Below are 19981 nucleotides of genomic sequence, written 5' to 3'. Positions count from 1 at the left end.
CACCATGCCCCCAACACTTTCCCTGACCTGGTGCACAGACAAGCACATATGAGCCCTTGAACATACCCCATCCCGGATAGAAGCGATGTTCTCTGAATCATAATGATCATTGTCAATCAGTTTGGTTGCAGTCTTGTCTAATGTCTGAAAAACAAAACAAAAGAACACAGGATTGTTTTTACTCAGTGACCATCCATGAGTATGTGGCCACAGTTTGGGTAGCTATTTAAAGAAGGGATCATGGTAATATGGAAAGAGGTCCTAACTCTAATTTCTGTTATAAATTATATTTTAAAATGTAGACCTTAGTTCTATTATAAAATTTTTTGAGAACCTCCATGCTGTTTTCCATAGTGACTACACAATCTGCATTCCCACTAACAGTGCAAGAGAGTTCCCTTTTCTCCACATTCTCTCCAACACTTGTTTGTTGATTTATTGATGATAACCATCTGATAGGTGTGAAGTGATATCTCAATGTGGTTTTAATTTGCATATTTCTGATGATTAGTGAGGTGAACATCTCTATATTGTCCTTGGAAAAGTGACTATTCAGGTCCTCTGCTATTTTTTAATTGAATTTTGTGTGTGTGTGTGTGTGGTGTTTTTGTTTTGTTTTGTTTTGTGTGTTTTTTTGTGATTCCATACAAATCTGATTTGTTGCTCTATTTCTTTAAAAAGTGCTATTGGGATTTGATGAGGATGGCATTAGCTATGTATATGGCTTTGGGAAATATGGCCATTTTATCTATGTTGATTTTTCCAATCCATGAACATGGAATATCTTTCCATTTCTTTGAGTCTTTTTCAATTTCTTTTAACAATGCTTTGTAGTTTTCAGTGTTTAGATCCTTCATATCCTTTGGTAAGTTCCTTCTTAGCATTTCTTTTTTTTTTTTTTTCATTGCAATTGCGAGATTGTTTTCCCAATTTCTTTTTCTGAAGTTTCATTTTTAGAATATAAGAGTGCAATAGCATTTTGTTTATTGATTATGTATCCTGCAACTTTACTGCATTTGTTTATTGTTTCTACTGCATTTTTGTTGGAGTTTTTATATTAAAAAATCATGCCATCTGTAAAAGTGACAATTTTACTTCTTCATTTCCAATTTGGTTGCCTTATCATTTTTTATCTTGCCTGATTGCTCTGACTGGGACTTTCAGTATTATTTTGAATTATGAGTGGTGAGAATGAATATTTTTTCTTGATCCAAGCATTTAATTCATTTACATTTGGAGTGAATGTTGCTAGAGATGTAGTTATTGTCATTTTATTATTCATATTTATGTTCCTTTTCTCTTTCTTCTTCTCCTTCTCCTTCTTTTCTCTTCTAGATGTCCCTTAACATTCCCTGTAATACTAGTTTGGTGGTGATAAACTTATTTAGCTTTTCTTTCCTGGGAAACTCTTTATTTCTTTTTTAATTTTAAATAATAGTCTTGCCAGATAGACTAGTCTTGGTTGTAGGTTCTTGGTTTTCATCATTTTATATATTTCATGATAATCCCTCCCGGCCTGAAAAGTTTCCGTTGAGAAATCAGCAAAAAGTTTTATGGGAGCTTCCTTGTAGGTAACTAAATGCTTTTTTCTTTTTCTTTTTTTAAAATATATTTTATTGATTTTTTTACAGAGAGGAAGGGAGAGGGATAGAGAGTTAGAAACATCGATGAGAGAGAAACATTGATCAGCTGCCTCCTGCACACCCACTACTGGGGATGTGCCTGCAACCAAGGCACATGCCCTTGACCGGAATCAAACCTGGGACCCTTCAGTCTGCAGGCCAATGCTCTATCCACTGAGCCAAACCAGTTAGGGCCTAAATGCTTTTTTCTTGCTGCTTTTAAGATTCTCTCTTAGTTTTTAACTTTTGCCATTTTAATTATGGTGTGTTTTGGTGTGAGCCACTTTAGGTTTATCTTGTTTGAAACAGACTATGCTTCCTGGAAATGAATATCTTTTTCCTTCACCAAGTTAGAAAAGTTTTCAATCATTATTTTTTCAATCAGATTCTAAGCTCTTGCTGATTCTTCTTTTCTCACAATGCCTCTGTGATGTGGATGCTGTTGTGCTTGATGTTTTTTTTAGGTCTCTTAAATAATCCTCATTTTTTTGTTTGTTTGTTTGTTCTTCTGATTGGGTGTTTTCTGTTACCTTGTCTTCCAAATCATTGATTTAATGCTCTGCTTCGTCTAATTTTCTGTTGATTTCTTTTAGTGTGTTCTCCATTTCAATTATTGTATTCTTTGTATCTGACTAGTTCTTTTTATGGTTTCTATGTCCTTTTTTATGCTAACTATCTCTTTTTGAAGTTCTCACTGAATTGACCTATTTTTCCTCTAAGTTCTTTAACCATCCTTAAAATCAGCATTTTGAATTCTGTATCTGATAGAGTGCTTGCATCCATTTCATTTGGTTCCTTTTCTGGAGATTTTTTTTCTGTTCTTTCATTTGGGATATGTCTCTTTATCTCCCCATTTTATCTGTCTCTGTGTGTTTGTTTCTATGTATTACGTAGATCTGCTATGTCCCTCAGTCTTGCTGGGTGGCCTGTGTATTTGGTGTTCTTTGGGGCCTAGTGATACATCCTCCTCAATCACCTGAGCCAGGTACTCCAGGTTGTCCCTTGTGTGGGTTGTGTGTGCCCTTTTGTTGTAGTTGAGCCTTAATTGCTATTGGTACATCAGTGATTCAGAATGACCCTTAGACTGGCTAGCTGTTAGGAATGGCTCCTGTGTAGGGGCTGACCCCATGGAGCGGGATTTGCCCCTGTGGAATTTGGTGCCTATGAAGACCTCCTGTCAGTGTACCACTTGTAGAGCTAATTGGTGGTTTTAAACTGGTCACAAGTGTGTTGTTTCTGTGATTTCTTTGAAGGAACTGCAGTGCAGATCAGTGTTAGATGCTGCCGGTAACGGTCCCAGGGCTACCTGTTAAGAACAAAGTGATCTGCAGTTGAAGGCTGCCTGTGCTTGGCCTGAATGTTTATGGGAGGGGGCACACTGCCAAGTGAGGACAGCTTCCACCAAGCCTGAGGCAGGTCAACCAAAGGTTCAGGGCACCAAAGCCTGCTGCCACCAGCCAGTTGCCCATATGTCTGTAGAGGTAAATTTTTACTTATATTTATTCATAGACCACCCCCCCAAAAAAAAAAACACAAAAAACAACAACAACACAAACTACTAGAGTGAAAGATGAATTAATTAAATCATAATAGGAAAATAATCTAAAATAAATAATCCAAAACACTTTATAACTAATAAAATTATTATACCATTTGCCTTTACCAATGAGAATAAACCAAAGAATTATATGTCTGATGATTAACAGGGAAGACTTAGAATTTTATTGTTATTTTAGTTATTGCAATGATGGTGGCATGTATGCCTATGTGTGACTTTCAACTAGTATCATCCTAGGAGACAGCCAAAGATACAATACATTGGACCCACAAAAACTTTCTTACATTTCTCTGGGCTCTGCTTATATATTGACCAGTTTTCCTAGACATTGTAACTTACAGTTCACAGGAAAATTGTAGTATCATTAAATGAGAAATACAAAAATGAGTATATACTTATGAAGAAAAATAACATTATTAGTTATTGGTTTTTCCCCTCTCTATTACTAGAAAGGAAAAAAATGTAAAATAATACATTTCAAACTATGGATATAATAGTTTTATTTATATTGCAGAAAAAGAGACAATCATTAACTTGATCAAAAATATAAATGTCATAAATACTTTAAAATTCTAATTATTTTTTGTGGAACAAATACTGTATTGGTAGGAATTGGTATAATTATTTTTCTGGATGTTTTCTCTTAAGAATAATTCCCATGTTATATCTAATAGTTATAAAAGTGATTCTCCCTAAGGATAAGTGCTGGAGGTTATGATATATATAAGCACAAAGCCAATACCAAACCAGGGCCCATTTCTTACCGTGATCTTTTCTTCCTGGGCAGTGAAGGCTTCTTCAAAGTCATCGTGCTTCTGAAGAAGGGTCTCTACAGCACCCAGAGAGTTTCCCAGGTCCTCATTCTCCAGGAAAGCCTATAGGAGACAGAAAGACACACCTGCGCTGTACCTCATTGGTAAAAAACATGCCTTTGGCATATCTCTGAGACAAAGACTAAGGAAGGAGGTGAGGGAGTTGGAGAGCAAGGTGGGAATTAACACGAAAAGTTTAGTAGTTAGAGATGAACCTCAAACAGCAGGAGCTTCAGACTTTCTTCCAGTCCTCTCATAGAACTCATCACCTTTGTCTCTATGACTGTTCACGTAGAAGTCTCCCAACCAATGTAGGCACTGTTCTGAGCTCTCAAAGCTGCCTCATGAGGACCACTCACATCCCCCAGAAAATCTCTGGTTAGTCCTGCCCGACTCATCATAACCCCTTTACAATTTGATATTATTTTTTCCTTATGTTCATTTGAGATCAAACTCTCTGCTATGTATTTAGGTATTTATTTCCATTCATTTGTTCATGAGGGACTAGTAAAAGCCTTGTATGGAGAGTGGTCAATCTTTCCTTTGTGGTTCACTTTTCAGTTCCCGGGACAAGCTTAAGACCAAGGAAATAGTTGTGAGACTGTAGATACTCATCATGGTAAGCAAGGGGTGAAAAATTGGTTCTGGATACTTGCTGAATCCTTCCTGTTACCTCTTGTCTACTCATCCAGCTGTCCACTTGCTCACTGTCCCGGTAGAATAGGTGCAAGTCCAAGCACTGCTCATACTGATGCTGACGCTTGTCCCATAGGTCCAGCAGGGCAGCCCAGTTGTTGGCAAGTTTTGTCATCTTTGGAAAGGAAAAGACAATGCATCAGGAAGGTCTTTAGTTAATTTATCTCAGTCTACTAAACAGGAAGTCTACTTTACTGAGCATCTAATAAATGCAAGATATTTTGAAGGATACAAAAATGAACAGTAAATGAGGTTTTCTTATAGGCTCCAACAGCTAAGTGAATAAATGTAGCATAGAAAAAAATGGGATAAATACCATAAAAGAGGTACAGCACATTTAATATGCATAAATAAACAAGAAAAGATTAATTCTGATTGGAAGACCCAAGGAGTAGAAATATGGGAAGTATATTACTAAATGGATATTTAAAGGGTGGGGAGGATATAATGCCACAAATAAGTAATTACTCCAAGTAATTGTTAGATGATACAAAGTGCTCCAGAGAAAATATTGTGCCTTTTAAAAGTGGACATTTGATGAATTTCAAGTTCATAGAGCACTTAAGTTATCAGATTGAGACGTTTGCATCCTATTCTGAAAGCAAATAAGAACCACCAAGAAGAGAAAAAAGTGACATTACCAAACCCATAAAAAAGCCCGCGTTTGCCCAAGCATCTACCCAGGAAACTCCAGTTTATAACCACAGCTGCTGTGAACTCCACCAAAAGGGCAGCACAAATTCTCAAAATCCAAGGATAATAGGTGGGTTTTTAAAAACTTACGGTTCTATCATTCCTTTGATAGAAAATTGTGAATAATAAAAGCCATATTATAATGTTTCCATAGATTACTGGGGAAATTCAAGTTATGGTTATCTCAACATCATCCATCACACAGCACTGGAGGCTGTGCTTAGAATGTAATGAAATGCAAAGAAACCTACGGGATATTATTTTAATTATTACCCCAAAGAGTTCCTGGGACTTGGTGACTGGAACAAAATCTCTCTGAGGGGTCAGGTAGTTGAGATGAGCCCCTGCGATCCAGGAAGTTAGGATGATGGTAAACCTAGTTCTTTATTTTGTGGAATTCTGAATGTTCAAAGCTTTTTGGTTAATATGAATTTGAAAAACACAGAAAAAGGAGAATCTGTTTGATTTGAAATTGTATTGAGGAGAAAAGAGAAAGTACACGTGCCAGGCACCTTGGGGAACCCAAAGATCAATAAGATGCAGTCCTCACAGAATTCATAATCTAGAGATGATCATGGGAAAGTAACAAAACAGATTATATGTGACAAGGAAAAATGATATGGAGGCTTCAAATTAGGCTGTATGTACGTTGGTGAAATTAAATAGGTCGATGATACAAGGATTCAGTGGTAAGCATACATCTTGTCCTGGGAATTTCTAATTGCCCAATTTAGCTATAGCAATATGTCAAGGAAGCAGTGTGAAAGTTGGCGTATTATTACTAATATCTTTATATGATGTCTATCCTCTTCCCATTCAGAGATTATTATATTATTATGAGATTCAGTGAGAGCTAAATATGCATCAAAATTTCACAAATTCTGGTAAACAAATTACCTTTTCTAAAATTTCACTGGAGGCTTCATGGTTGACATCCAGCAGGGCATGACCAGTCTCATCAGCAGATTGGAATCGGTCATCATAAGAGTCAATCTCATGCTGTGGCCACAAGACACAATGGCTTAAAATGCAGCAGGGAACTTTATGCCAGTCTTAGCACCTCTCCTTCCCTCCTCTTGAGGAGGATCTTTCTCTTTACCTTATGCTGCTGATGCCTGTCCAGGAGGGCTTCCCCACCAGCCACATCTGTGGGCAGCTCGTCAGCATTGATTAGTGCAGTCTTCTCTGTCATCCAGCCTGAGAGTTCATCATAGTCAGATAAGAAGCGCTGGTACCTGTGGGAGAGGTAAGGTCAAGGCCAAGAAGGAGAAACCAGATGTAAATGGGCTTTGTCGAAGGGTTAGGGTTGAGTTGAGCTAAAGGTGCAATATACTCCTTGCCCTAATTCTACCCCTCCCCTTCCCCTGATGAACTTTCTGTTCCTTTAATTGTTCAAGTTGTAAGTCCTTGACTCCAGGTTGTGTATTTCTTGGGTAGACATGTCATTATGTGATGAGGCACGTAGGCATGACATCTCGAACATCACAAGGTCACACCTACCCCAGAGGCACTTGAAGTAAAGTATTCCCAATGAGGCCGATAAATCAGCACACAATATAGAAACAAAAATAAGCACCTTGTGAGAAGGGGGGACTAGAGTTAGGGTGAGGAAGCCTCATGTATCTGAGTTCACCCTTAACCCTATTAATAAAAACAACAGTCACTAATACCGTTCAAAAAAAATTAAATGCTCACCATTTAATTTTAAATCATAACATTAAGATAAGCAGTCTTTTCTGGTGATGTAATGACTCATCATAAAATTACCTACTGAAATGATACCCATGTTTTTGACAAGCCAACCCACATTCAGGAAATAATTCTAGATTTATTATTAATGCGCTCATCAGATTGGAAATTTCTTTCAGTTCCTTAGTTAGAACCAGGATTTTGACATTTCTTTAGGTGCTTTCCCAGCTTCATGGGCCACTTCATAGCATCTTACAACTAAACAAACAGAGGCAGAGGAAAGGTGTGCAGGTGAGCAGAGGTGGCATGCTAAATATTCGATAGGCCTGCAAAAGACTTCTCTTGGCAACTTAACACTTATTCTGCCTCCACTGAGTGGGCAGGGAGTTTGAGTGCCTCGTTGTTTTACTGCTTTCGCTCTTTTATTTCTGTTTTGAGTATTATGCCTGCATTCTGTAGAGGCAAATAGAATAATAGAAAGGAAGAACTCTGCACCAAAAAGAAGCCTGCAGCTTTGCATATCTGCTGGTAGCCAAGGCACGGATGTGCTCCCAGTTGGAGACCAAGTCCTCTTTCATCTGCTGGATCTGAGGTGCGTCTGCAGGATGGGAAAGCTTCAGCTTGTCTGCTTTGGCACATAACTCCTTCACCTTTAGGATGAAAAAGACACCTAGTGGGAAACCCGAGCGCTCTGGGTTCTCCTGGGAGACTTACACTGGCGTGATGCAACTAAACAATCGTATAAATAATAATAGTTTATTAATACATATTTATTGACATATTTATATTAATATGCTAATGAACTATATCAATAATAATTTACTAAGCATTTTTGTCTCTCGTGCTAAGCACTTCACATGTGCTTTCTTGATTTATAGTCTTTTATTTAATAAAACTATAAAGTACAAACTATTCCTAGTCCCTTTATGTGATAACAGAGAGGTAAATACTGTATTTTATTTGCTCAAGATCACTCAGCTAGTAACTGACAGAAGCAAGGTTTAGACTTAAGTCTGTTCTTCACCAGCCTGTATACTGTTTCCATAAATATGAGTGTGGGAATCAGAAAGACATTTCTGCTTAAGAGGACAAGAAATGCCAGTAATGCCAGCTCATTTTGAGCACAATTCCTGAGGAGCAGGGTTAGCAGGCAAAACTATGGATATGGGTGACTTTCCACATGTTACCATTAGTCCTTTATTAAAACTAACTAAAATCAGGTATTGTCTAGAGCAGTGATCTTCAACCATGTATCGCAGGAATTTTTAAAACATGAAATACCTGACCTCTTTTCCTTTAGATTGTCAAATAGAAAATTGACCATAGCCAACACAACAACAGCCACCTGGTGTGACTGCCCTCTCTTGAGCCATAAATATATAGGTCATATAACAGAGTTGTATCTTATTGGTCATGTCACATAAAAGGGTTGTGTCTCATTGGCTAATTCTTGGTACCAGAAAACCTTATGTACAAATATAGGCAACTAACTTTTTTAAAAGTTACTTGAAACAAAATATATAAAATGAAGGATATCCAATATTCAAATACAAGTTGTGAACTCAAATGTGGAAGCACAGAATTTTGACTTTATTGAAATAGTACATTTACTGTGTTCTCTGGAGGCAAGATGGTCAATAAATACCTCTTCTAGCTCCAGGGGTCGGCCACTCCTCCAATAATGGCTTACCTTGTCATCCATGACTGCAAGGTTCCGCTCAAGACCCTTGTGACTGTGAAACAGTGCCTCGGAGCTAACGAGGTCTTTGCCATAGTCCTCCGAGGTGAGTTGGGGCTCCTTCTCCTTGATCCACTGGATGGCTTCAGTCACATCCCTGTCAGACATCCATATGAGCTCCAACAAAAGAAGATAGCAGGCATCCCAGAGCAAACAGAGCCCACAGCAAGGTCCAACCTAATTTACCCAGCTAGATAAATTACTCTATCTTCCTATGCTCCAGCAAAAAGTAATGTAAAGAGTTCTTGCTTTTAATGGTTTCCTTTGAGATGTAGAGACCTGCTCAACCTGACCACTGAGCCTCCAGAAAATTCTCATGTCATGGTCATCACTTCATGAATGTCTTTCTTCTTCTAATCTCCATTTTCCTCCCCCACCCAATTCTCAATCTGCTTTCCTTGCTTTCCAGAGCTCCCATCACTAATTCCTGGTGCTATTTTCATTGCTTTGGGCTCCAGCCACCACGAACTTGGCTGTAGAGTGGATTACAGTTCTCTTAACTGCCTAAATGTCTTAAAGGCGATCCATGGTTTTCTTTGCAGCATTGGCCACTAATTGTAACAGCAGGACATGGTGCTAATGCAGTGCCTGGACTCATACCTTTTGAATCGCTGGAGGTCTGCAGCATTGGACAGTGTTTTCCGTCGCTGGAGAGCAAGACCATGGAGACGCTCCCAGGCAGCATTCACCTCGTCCTGCTTTGACTTAATCAAAGGCAGTTGTGGGTGGTTCTCCTTTGAGAGGAAACAAATGCTGGAGTTATGCAAAGGGGAAATTATTCCATCACTTAAACACTTTCCATTTCACACTGGCTCATACTTTGTCAGAAGTGAAGAACGACTACAGAGCCAGGCTCCCTAGCTCTAATCTGAACTACATTACAAAATCTAGAAAACTAACATGCTAGATGTATCTTTCTCACAGCACTGGTCTAGCCTACTAGCACAGATGCCCAATCATGATGTTATTTCAGAGCTCTACCTTTTCAGAGCTACACCCCCTGAACATCATTGATGCAAAGAAAAAGGAGAAAAAATTCCCTTTGTGAAGCATGACTTAATTTTCCAAACTTAACATTGTAGTTCTTAAAACTTTTGGGGTCCTAACACCTTCAAAAATCAAATGAGAACAATCTTTCTCTCTCCAGAATTATATACAAATTCACACACATTTAATTTTGCTGAAAATTAAAACTGGCTTCCCAGTTTTCTTGCATACTATTATATTTATTTACATACATTTTTGCAAATCATCTGAAGTGATGAGATTTATGAATACCACATGAATCAAGCAACTTGGAAATTTTGAGTAGTTCCTCTATGGCAGTGGTTCTCAACCTTCTGGCCCTTTAAATACAGTTCCTCATGTTGTGACAACTATGAAATTATTTTTGTTGCTACTTCATAACTGTAATGTTGCTACTGTCATGAATCATAATGTAAATATCTGATATGCAGGATGGTCTTAGGCGACCCCTGTGAAAGGGTTGTTCGACCTCCAAAGGGGTCGCGACCCACAGGTTGAGAACCGCTGCTTTATGGCCATCTCCCTAGTCCTCTTGTCCCTATCTCTTCCCATTTCCATTTCCATTCCAAAGGCTCTCCAGACAGAATTTTCCACATTCTTCTTTCTGAGTGTATGGTCCTCTTTATTGCAGCTGTGTGAGCCCCACTTCCAAAGAGCAGGGGATAAACTCTGAATTGGATTAGTCCTTATTGTGGTAGATTGGAAAAAGTAGCCATGATATTTTGCCATGAGATCCTCCTTTCAAGAGACAGGCTCTATTTCCTCTCTCATTGGCTATGGATTGGCCTGTGAGTTGCTTACTAACAGTATGTGACAGAAATGATATTCCATGAGCTCCAGCACTTAGGCCTCAAGAGGTATTTCAGCATCTGTTCTCACCTATTGAAAGACTGATACAAAAAAACACAGGGCTACTGAAATGAGTCCATATAGAGAAAGTTTTCATTATCCTGCCAAGACCCAAGACACTGGGCCAAAGCCATCTTAGATCTTCCACTTTAACTGAACCACCAAATAACTACAGCAACTTAGAAATGCCAGGTGGGATGTGCAGAACTGCCCAGTTCAACAATTGAATCATGAATCAGTGAATCTGACTTATTATGTCATGAAAAAATAATTTTAATTTTCAGCAAAATCATGTTTGCTTTTTAAAATTTTGTGGCAGTTGGTGATAGCAACAGATAAAAGTTTCTAAAACAAGAGAAATGTGGGAAATTTAGGGACTGTGGGAAAGGTAGTGGCTCATTTTTTCTACTCCATTATTTATTCATCCTGAAATCTTGGTTCTATTAACTCAGAAAAAATTATTGCCATTATAAACCTGTAGTGATAATAAAACCATAAATGGAAAAGCATAAGAGCCACTGTTAGAGTCTCTACTTTTGTATATACATATAAAATCAGACTGGCTTTCCAGTTTTCTTGCATATTATTCTATTAGCTCAGATATTGAAAACATATTTAAGCATTTTCTTAACTACAGTTAAATCTGCTCCTTTCCCTCTGCCCCTGCACAGAAGTTATCTAGAATGATATCATCCTATATAATAAAAGGCTAATATGCAAATCAACCAAACAGCAGGACAACCAGTCACTATGATGCACACTGACCACCATGAGGGAGACGCTCAATGCAGGAGCTGCCCCCTGGTGGTCAGTGTGCTCCCACAGGGGGAGTGCCACGTAGCCAAAAGCTGGGCTCACGGCTGGCGAGCACAGCGGCAGTGGCGGGAGCCACTCCTGCTTCCACAGCAGTGCTAAGTCAGCAGTCGGACATCCCCTGAGGGCTCCTGGACTGCAAGAGGGCACGGGCCAGGCTGAGAGGCCCCACTCTGAGTGCACAAATTTTGTGCACTGGGCCTCTAGTATCCTATATAATAAAGAGCTAATATGCAAATGGTCATCATGCCCTCAAGCCGTCATGCCTTAATGGCTCAGACACTCAACACTGGGGAGAGAAGATTGGGGACCAGCCAGGCACAAATGAGCTCATGAGAGAGGAATGGGTACCAGCCAGGCACACATGAGCTTGCGAGAGAGGAATGGGGACCAGCCAGGCTGTGGCCCGGGAGAAGGACAAGCCACCTGCCCCATGGTCCTGGGTGCCTGCGGCTGCAGCCCAGGTGAAGTTGCCTACCCATGATCCCCTGCGGCTTTGGCCGGCCTGGGCAAGGCTGGCCCGGGCGAAGCCGGCTCAGGTCCTGGGTGCCTGCAGCCAGTCACAGGGAGGGAAGCCTGGGTTTGGGTGTCTGCAACCGGCTGGAGAAGGGAATCCTAGGTTCCGGGTGCAGAGCGAGGCAGAGACAGTTAGGGGCAATCAGGCCAGCAGGGGAGCAAGTAGGGGTGATCAGGCAGGTAGGAAGAGGTGGGTAGGGGCGATCAGGCAGGTAGGAAGAGGTGGTTAGGGGCAATCAGGCAGGCAGGCAGAGGGGTTAAGGGTGATCAGGCAGGCAGGCAGAGGGATTAGGGGCGATCAGTCAGGCAGGTAGGTGAGCGGTTAGGAGCCAGCAGTCCCTGTTTGTTAGAGGCAGTCAGACATCCCCCGAGGATTCCCAGATTGGAGAGGGTGCAGGCTGGGCTGAGGGACCCTCCTCCCATGCACAAATTTCATGCACCAGGCTTCTAGTATATTATAATTACCCACCATTATTTATATTCTTTGCTATTTTATTGATTCTTCTTTATGAGGAAAGAGTGCTGTATAAACATGAGTAATTAGTGTAGTGCACAGTGCAGTAGCAACCTCATTGTATATTTCATTTCTCTATATGCACTCACTCACTCACTCACACCTCCTTTCCCATGGACTGGCAAGGGATGGATCCACAGGGAAGAAACTGATTTGGGCATGTTCACTCCAGGGACATGCATCTCTATTTTCCCACAATGCCCTATGTACCCCATGTCACACCTACTAATGACCACAAGTTCTTCTTGAAGGTCAGGACCCTATTTCTGAGTTGACCCTTTTGCTCTCTACCTCACCTCAGCACACTTATTAGCGTATTCGTTCACTCCATCCACTCTCCCCTTCCGAGCCGCCAGGTCTACTTGGAACTCTTCAAACTTCTTATGTAGAACCTCTGTGCGTTCCCAGTCTTCACCCAGCTCTACGGATGTCACTATGGCCTCCTGTAGACACAGAAAAGTCTATTGAATCACCAGCAATCTTTAGGAATTCCTTTAGGTAAAATGCCTCAAATCTCTGCCTTCTTCCTAGGATAACTCAGGAGATACAGGTGGAGCCTGGGAGAACCACTTCTAGAAAGAGCCAGAAGCAGAAGCATATTTCCTAAGGTGGCACTCTGGCCCAGGGGACAGTTCTCTTTGGGCTAATACTTTAGAGCAATCAGGGGTATTGTTGGCCAGAGCCTGTGGAAGCACCCTTTATGTTTTGAATCATAAAATATAAATTTGGAACATAAAAATAAATTCATCCTTGTTCTATTCAGCTGAACATACTTAATATCTACAAAGTCATTCATCTTTAAGTATTTAAAAAAAGAGACCTTCATAATTATAGACACTGAGAGACAAGGGACTAGGGAAAGATCTGGCAATACTTTCAGCCTAGACCTAGAGTCAGAGTGAAATTCTAGAAAAAAGAGTGAAATATCATGGAAGGTAGAAGGGGACAAATCTAGATTATCTTCCAGTGCACATTTTTTGTGTAGGTCATGTCTTCTTCATAGTCAGTCATAATTTAGACTTACCCTCTCCCCTACCGTGTTAACAATCTCCAGAATATCTCTAAATCTTTGCCAAAACGTCTCCTTCTTTCAAGGAACAAGTCCAGGAACAGACACCCTGCCTTTTTTATGAAGAGCCTATATGAAACTGCTTTGGGTGATGGGGATAGAGCGTGGTGAGTCCTACAGGCATACTGTTTAGCCTTATACCTTGTCTCCAATCCACTCCAGGATGTCGGCACACTCCTGTAAGTACTGCTGGAGCCTCAGGGCCTGCCGAAGGAAGGCGCCCTTCTCCTGAGTCAGCTCTATCAGCAGGTCCCACAGGCGGCGCAGTTCCTCCAGATGGACCTTTGGGGAAGAGAGACAAAACTACTGAGGCACAGAGGCTGTGGATCAGGTGCAGACTCAGAGACTTGTGCAGAGAGGGGCCTGGATAGAAATGTCTCCTCCCATTCACTTGTGCATTAATTGCTCAACAAATATTTTAAAGGGAAGATAGGATATATGTGGGAACAGCTATTAAACTAAGCCATGTATTATCTTTCATAAGACAACAATTTTTAGAAATGCTTTGCTTTGGGGTTTTAGATCATAAAATGATTACAAACACTAAGATGGGAAGAGTCAAGGATTCATGGAAGAGTGCTCATCGGAACTGGACTTTAAGAAACAGAACTTTGACAGATAGATAATAGGCAGAGGGTGTCCTAAGCAGTGACAAAGTTACAGAAGAAACTTAGAATGAGCTGTTTGCCAGAAAATATCAGAACTACAATTTTGCTAGCTTACAAAAAATAAAATGAATGGCACCAAAGCAATAGAATTTTGAGAACATATGGTTGAGGGCTTTGATGGTAGGTTAGCTTGGATATTATGTAATACATATCTTATGAAATTGAAGTTATCATCTTTGTCATGTCTTAAAGAATCCTGTATCTTACAATTACTCCATTGTTCAAGGTAGTAGTAGACCACATTTCTCTCTAAATCTAGCATGATACAATCTGACATAGCCCTAGTGATTCTGATGGAAGCGAAGATGTTTTAAACATTTCTCAAACTTTTTAATTAATGTAGGAACTTGGCAGCAAAACTGTGATTAATAAAAAAATGATTTCTATTTTATATCAATAAATACCTTTTGAAATTCTTATTACCGATTCTTTCCTAATAAAGTTATATTCCGTAACACCTGACTATATTTTGTTGACAGTAAAATGGGGTCGAATTTGCTAAATATGGGAAGACAAGCTCCAATTTTTAAATATGTGACACAAATGTATTAACAATTTTAAAAGGACATAAACAGTACAAACTCCACTTACAGAAAAAAGATCCTGAATGGACTATATAATCTACGTTGGAACAGTACATAGATTAAATTAGAAAAGAGCTAATACATTAATAGTGGGTTCCAAAGTGGTGTGATCTTCAGTGTTCAGTGTGCAAGAATTTCCTGAAAAAAGGGGTTTGTAGGATTTTTTTCAAAGTGATCAGGAGGGTTTGGAGGTCTACAGTAGTGATCAAACTGTGTAGGCTGTGAAGAGAATGACTTATTATGGACAAAGGGATAAAGATTTCAGAGAAGATTCTCAGGGAGAGCATCCGTTGTTCAAAAAGTTTAAGGGACAAGGACTCTCAGACCTGAAGAAATAATTGGGGTACTTGGGAAAGCCATTTCATCTGGGAAATGTGGAACCAGATTGAAGTGGCTTGATCTTGAGTCCATTTATTCTGCAGTGGCATAAGGAGGATGTGGTGCCATCAACAACAGCTTTCGGATCATAGCTCTTCTCCCCACCCCCGGGAACACAAGGACAGACCATCGTTTTTCTTACCCCAACCCCAGTAGAAGATAAGAAACAGACACCTTAATTCCAAGCCAGCTGCATGAAAGATCATATTCGGCATAATCAATTAAAGCCCCGATAAAGTAGTCAACAATTAGAAGCTTATCTTTCAGAGCCCTCCCACATCTTTACCTTGGTGTCCTCGTGGGCAAAATGGCCCTCAGCAAATCGGACTCTCCTGATTTCCTCCAGCTCAGGAATGACCCTCGATTTTGCTTGTACCTCTGCTTCAAAGGATTCATGCTTCTGATATTTCCCCTGAAGTTTAGAAATCACAGTTTATAGTTAAGGAAGCCTCGTCTCCCTGGACCACAAAGAGGTCCCTCTGTTCCTCTTCTTACTTTTAGTCAGAACTACTTGTTGTCCAACCTAGATTAAGTGACAACCTATGACCATAGCTGGAGCAGTCACACCCTAAAGCAGCGGTTCTCAACCTGTGGGTCGCGACCCCTTTGGGGTCGAACGACCCTTTCACAGGGGTCGCCTAAGACCATTGGAAAACACATATATTATTACATATTGTTTGTGTGATTAATCACTATGCTTTAATTATGTTCAATTTGTAACAATGAAAATACATCCTGCATATCAGATATTTACATTACGATTCATAACAGTAGCAAAATGACAGTTCTGAAGTAGCAACGAAAATAATTTTATGGTTGGGGGTCAGCACAACATGAGGATCTGTATTAAAGGGTCGCGGCATTAGGAAGGTTGAGAACCACTGCAAAGGAAATGGGACCTCTCATTTGGACTTGACAAGGGGCATGACTAGTATTTTGTAGAAAAACCAGGAAAACTCTGGTTAACTTGTTCTTCCTGAGGAGAGTGGAAATCAGTTGTTTCAGAAGCAATGGCGTCTCTTCACTCAATTCCATCCTTAACGACACAAAATATTAAAATCACACAAATAAATTGCTTAGACTCTCATCTACGATTTTGCCCATAGTTTATATTTGTAGAATGTTATCTGGAATGACACTCCTTTGTAAAGAAGGCACTGAAGCTTAAAAAGTTGAAGGCATGGGCTACTTACAGGCAAAATTACTGCCCCTAATAGATAGTCTAATCTTTCTATTACAACCTCGTCCTGCAGTTAACCAAATACACACTTATTACAAGAATATCTCCTTTTCTAGAGATCTTGTGGTTTGTTCTGGGGAAGTTCATGGAACTGAGTGACCTGTATGTTAGTTGGGTCTTCATAGCTCTTATCTTCTGCGATCTTGAGTTTCTCCAAGATCCACTTCTCCAGGTCATCCGCATCCCGTCTGAAAACCTGGTAGTGATAGGACTCTTCAAGCTTCTGGCCCCTCTCAGCAACCAGGTCCTTGAACCTCGAGTACCGGGCCAACACCTCCTGGCGCCGCTCCTGGATCTCCTCGGCTGTTTCCAGCACCTTGGGCCCACCGCTCTCCATAGCCTGCAAGTTAGAAAGCTCTGTCCATTGCTGGCTCTCAAGTTCCTTGTATGCTGTCACTCTTATGTGTCCCAAGGCATATGCTCATGTTCAAATTTACTTACATTCATGTATCTTTAAGCCTATAAAAAGCCTGTTGTTAGTACTTTTATATAATTTTAACCATATACGGCTAAGACGAGGCTAAGAACTCTTGATCAGCCAGAACACTTTGCCAACTTTTCACACAAGTCTGTGCCATTTATTGAGTTATATAAATAGAATTAATTTGGACTAATAATAAATGTTATGTTTAAGCTAGCAAAATCACTGTTTCAGATGGACAAAAATATAATTTTATTGTTTTCAAAGGCTAATAAGGTTGACAAGTCCCAATCATTCTGAACTCAATGTAATGAATGATTAAAAATGGCTTGCAATTAACTTTACTAATGATATACACAAAAATTTTAAAATGTTGTTTTCTTCTTCCTTAAAAATGTAGCTCATAGATGCTTTACTCTTTTTATTTGCTTAATTCATAAGCACTACAAATTAAAAGTTCAGCCCTTCTTATCTCCAATTTTTACAAATGTCAAATTATTAGTATCTTTGGAATTAGCTTTTAAAATATAAAACATTGTACTCTCAAGCAACATAAAATATTACCTTTCTACAGTGGGATCTAACTAATTTGTGATGATATCTTACAAGTTTCCACCGAGTCCATCTTCATTCATCTGGATAAAGGTACAGTCTCCCCTAGTTTATCTGAGCCAGAACATTCAATTTAAAGTTCAAATTTCCGTCTCTTTCTTTCTAAATATAATTACTACCCTGTGGACGTCCTTTACTAGTCGGGCTAGAGAATCAAATCATTCTATGGAAACCTAAATCAGTATTGTGTGTTATTTTGTCCCAAGTTACTTAGTCGTTCTCTCTGGGAGCCCATGGAAGCAGGTCATGCTGGAGTTTAGTGCCCTGTAGCCACAAGTTCAAGGTAACTGTTCAAAGTGAGACATTCACACAAAAAAAAGAGAATTAGAATTTAACTTTTCTACTTCGGAAGAGTCAGGACAATTTTTAAACCTCCTGTCAAGGACAGCGCAGAAAGTTCAAAGGAGATAGTTTTTCTCATTCTACTGGGGACAAACTGCACTGTGAAGAATTCTGGCCCCGGTCAGCATGGCTCAGTGCTTGCACGTGGACCTATGAACCAGGAGGTCACAGTTCGATTCCCAGTCAGGGCACATGCCCGGGTTGCGGGCTCATCCCCAGTGTGGGGTGTGTAGGAGGCATTCTCTCTCCTCATTGATGTTTCAATCTTTCTCTCCCTCTCCCTTCTCTGAAATCTATAAAAATATATTTAAAAAGAAAAGAAAAGCATTCTTTACTCACCGTTTCCTTGGGAAGGTGTTCTAGTTTTCCTAAAGGTCTAGAAACTGGGAAGATAAAATGTATCCAAAAGGGAGAGGCAAAGAGGGAGAGAAAGACAGACAATTCACATGGAATTGTCTAGTCTAATTCAGATAGTGACTAGAGAAACGTTACATATGTGTCAGAGAAAGAAAAAAAAAAGCCTTTTACTCAGGCTCAGAATCCCGCCAGCTACCACCTCCTTATCTCAGGAGACAGAGGCAGCTTGAGGCAGCTGCAAACTTTCACATATGCCCAGTGACTCAGCAGTTTTTGGGGGGACAGTGGCTCTTAAAGTTTCTCAGTAGGACTTCATAAAAAAATAAAAGCAAGGTTTTTAGAGGAAAATTTAGGGGAAAACACACAGTTACAGATGTAAGATAAAGAGGCTGTGTTAAGATTGTGTTTTGTTTCTTTAATTAGTTTCAGAGTTTAGGTCTGAGAACCATAAATTAAGAAATAATTTCATGTTGCCCATTCTTCAGACTCCGTGCAGAATTACAAGAACTCAGGGCAGACAGAGGTTCCTGTTCCAACCGGTCCCTGGGAAATACAACTCAATGACTTCGTCCAGAGCCCACTGCAGACTTCTCACAGCCTTTAATTCAGCAAGGTATCCTAATTCTTGCTGTAGAACCGTTGCCTAAATAGAAAGAAAATTTTATTGCTGGCCTCACAGATTGGGTTGTAAAAATCTGATTTGGCTCCAAAGGAAGTAAGATGTGTATGTCTATTTGTACTTCATGAAGCAAAATTTAAGATACCTCGTTTGACAAATGAATGGCCTCACAAAGCATTTGAAAATGGGTCAGTGATCTAAAATGTGAGATAAAGTCATCCTATGTTCAGTTTAAATGCATTTTACTTTATTATTTTTAATGGAGAGAAAAGGAAGCAGAAATTCTCTCTCAAAGGCATAGTTTTTTTTGTTTTTGTTTTTTTTACGGCAACTTTACAAAAATGAAGCAAACAAAAGAAAGACAGTGGAATGGTTTCAGAACCTCCTATGAAGCAGTGGTGTTGCCAGTGGGAACGGGGTTCTTTCAGAGTCACAAGGAAAGCATTCTCGGAGACCAGGTCTGGGAGGATGTGGTTTATTGAAGAAGGTGGGACAAACACAAAGGACTGTCCTGGATGCAGCTCTGGTGTCTCGTTTCCATCCATCCGTTCGGCCGTGGAAAAAGCCCAGCCTTGTCTCTATTAAGCCCAGAAATAGGGCCGATGTCCAGAGGGTCTGTGCCATTTGCTCAGTCCACTTCTGTCACCTTGAGGCAAACAAATGGGACAGACATTGATCGGGCGCCTCCTGTACGAGCCCACAGCCCAGGCATGTGCCTGAACCAGCAGCCTCTTGGTGCCTGGGATGATGCTCAACCAACTGAGCCACACCGGCTGGGCCTGCTGCTTTTTCAAACAAAGTAATCAACTTTCCCATCTTTTGTGGGCTTTGCTGGTTCCTACCCCTAACCAATCCATTTCCCAGATCTTCCAGAGTTCTGTGTCCTTTGTCCAATCTGATCCGTCACCCGGCCTATGCAGACAGACATATGTAGTCACCGTCTTGGTTTCTACTGTGCATGCCTCATGGTAGAAGCACCTTCCCCAAGGCCATCGTGGCTTCTAGTGGGCATGCTCCTAGCAGAGGAATTTCTCCTGCTATTTTTATTTCTTCCCCCATAGTCTGGAGGGATGGACTGGTCCTACTCTGGGAAGATTGAAAAGAGGCCCCTCCTCCCTAAGGGGTGGGAGCATTGAAGGATGCTCATCCCTTGTCAGGGTTATGC

The 19981-nt window shown here is 40.3% G+C and overlaps 1 protein-coding gene across 2 annotated transcripts in view; it reads right to left on the bottom strand.

The window, feature by feature from the left end:
* SPTA1 (spectrin alpha, erythrocytic 1) overlaps nucleotides 1-18280 on the bottom strand; it is a 71227-nt gene extending 52947 nt beyond the window's left edge. For both annotated transcript variants that reach the window (XM_070396259.1, XM_070396260.1), the window contains exons 1-13: nucleotides 18180-18280; nucleotides 16566-16805; nucleotides 15512-15637; nucleotides 13737-13877; nucleotides 12823-12969; nucleotides 9409-9542; nucleotides 8761-8905; nucleotides 7566-7720; nucleotides 6481-6616; nucleotides 6279-6380; nucleotides 4666-4803; nucleotides 3945-4055; nucleotides 67-144 (exon numbers count right to left, since the gene is read on the bottom strand). In XM_070396259.1, the coding sequence (XP_070252360.1) occupies nucleotides 67-144; nucleotides 3945-4055; nucleotides 4666-4803; nucleotides 6279-6380; nucleotides 6481-6616; nucleotides 7566-7720; nucleotides 8761-8905; nucleotides 9409-9542; nucleotides 12823-12969; nucleotides 13737-13877; nucleotides 15512-15637; nucleotides 16566-16802 (1650 nt within the window). In that variant the 5' untranslated portion in view covers nucleotides 16803-16805; nucleotides 18180-18280. The remainder of the gene's footprint in view (nucleotides 1-66; nucleotides 145-3944; nucleotides 4056-4665; nucleotides 4804-6278; nucleotides 6381-6480; nucleotides 6617-7565; nucleotides 7721-8760; nucleotides 8906-9408; nucleotides 9543-12822; nucleotides 12970-13736; nucleotides 13878-15511; nucleotides 15638-16565; nucleotides 16806-18179) is intronic.
* Nucleotides 18281-19981: the final 1701 nt, after the last annotated feature.

This window comes from Myotis yumanensis, unplaced genomic scaffold (assembly GCF_028538775.1).
Source record: "Myotis yumanensis isolate MYYU_CA2020_CCGP unplaced genomic scaffold, mMyoYum1.0.hap1 SCAF_17, whole genome shotgun sequence".
Taxonomy (NCBI): Eukaryota; Metazoa; Chordata; class Mammalia; order Chiroptera; family Vespertilionidae; genus Myotis; species Myotis yumanensis.
This window is presented reverse-complemented; position numbering and strand designations above follow the sequence as displayed.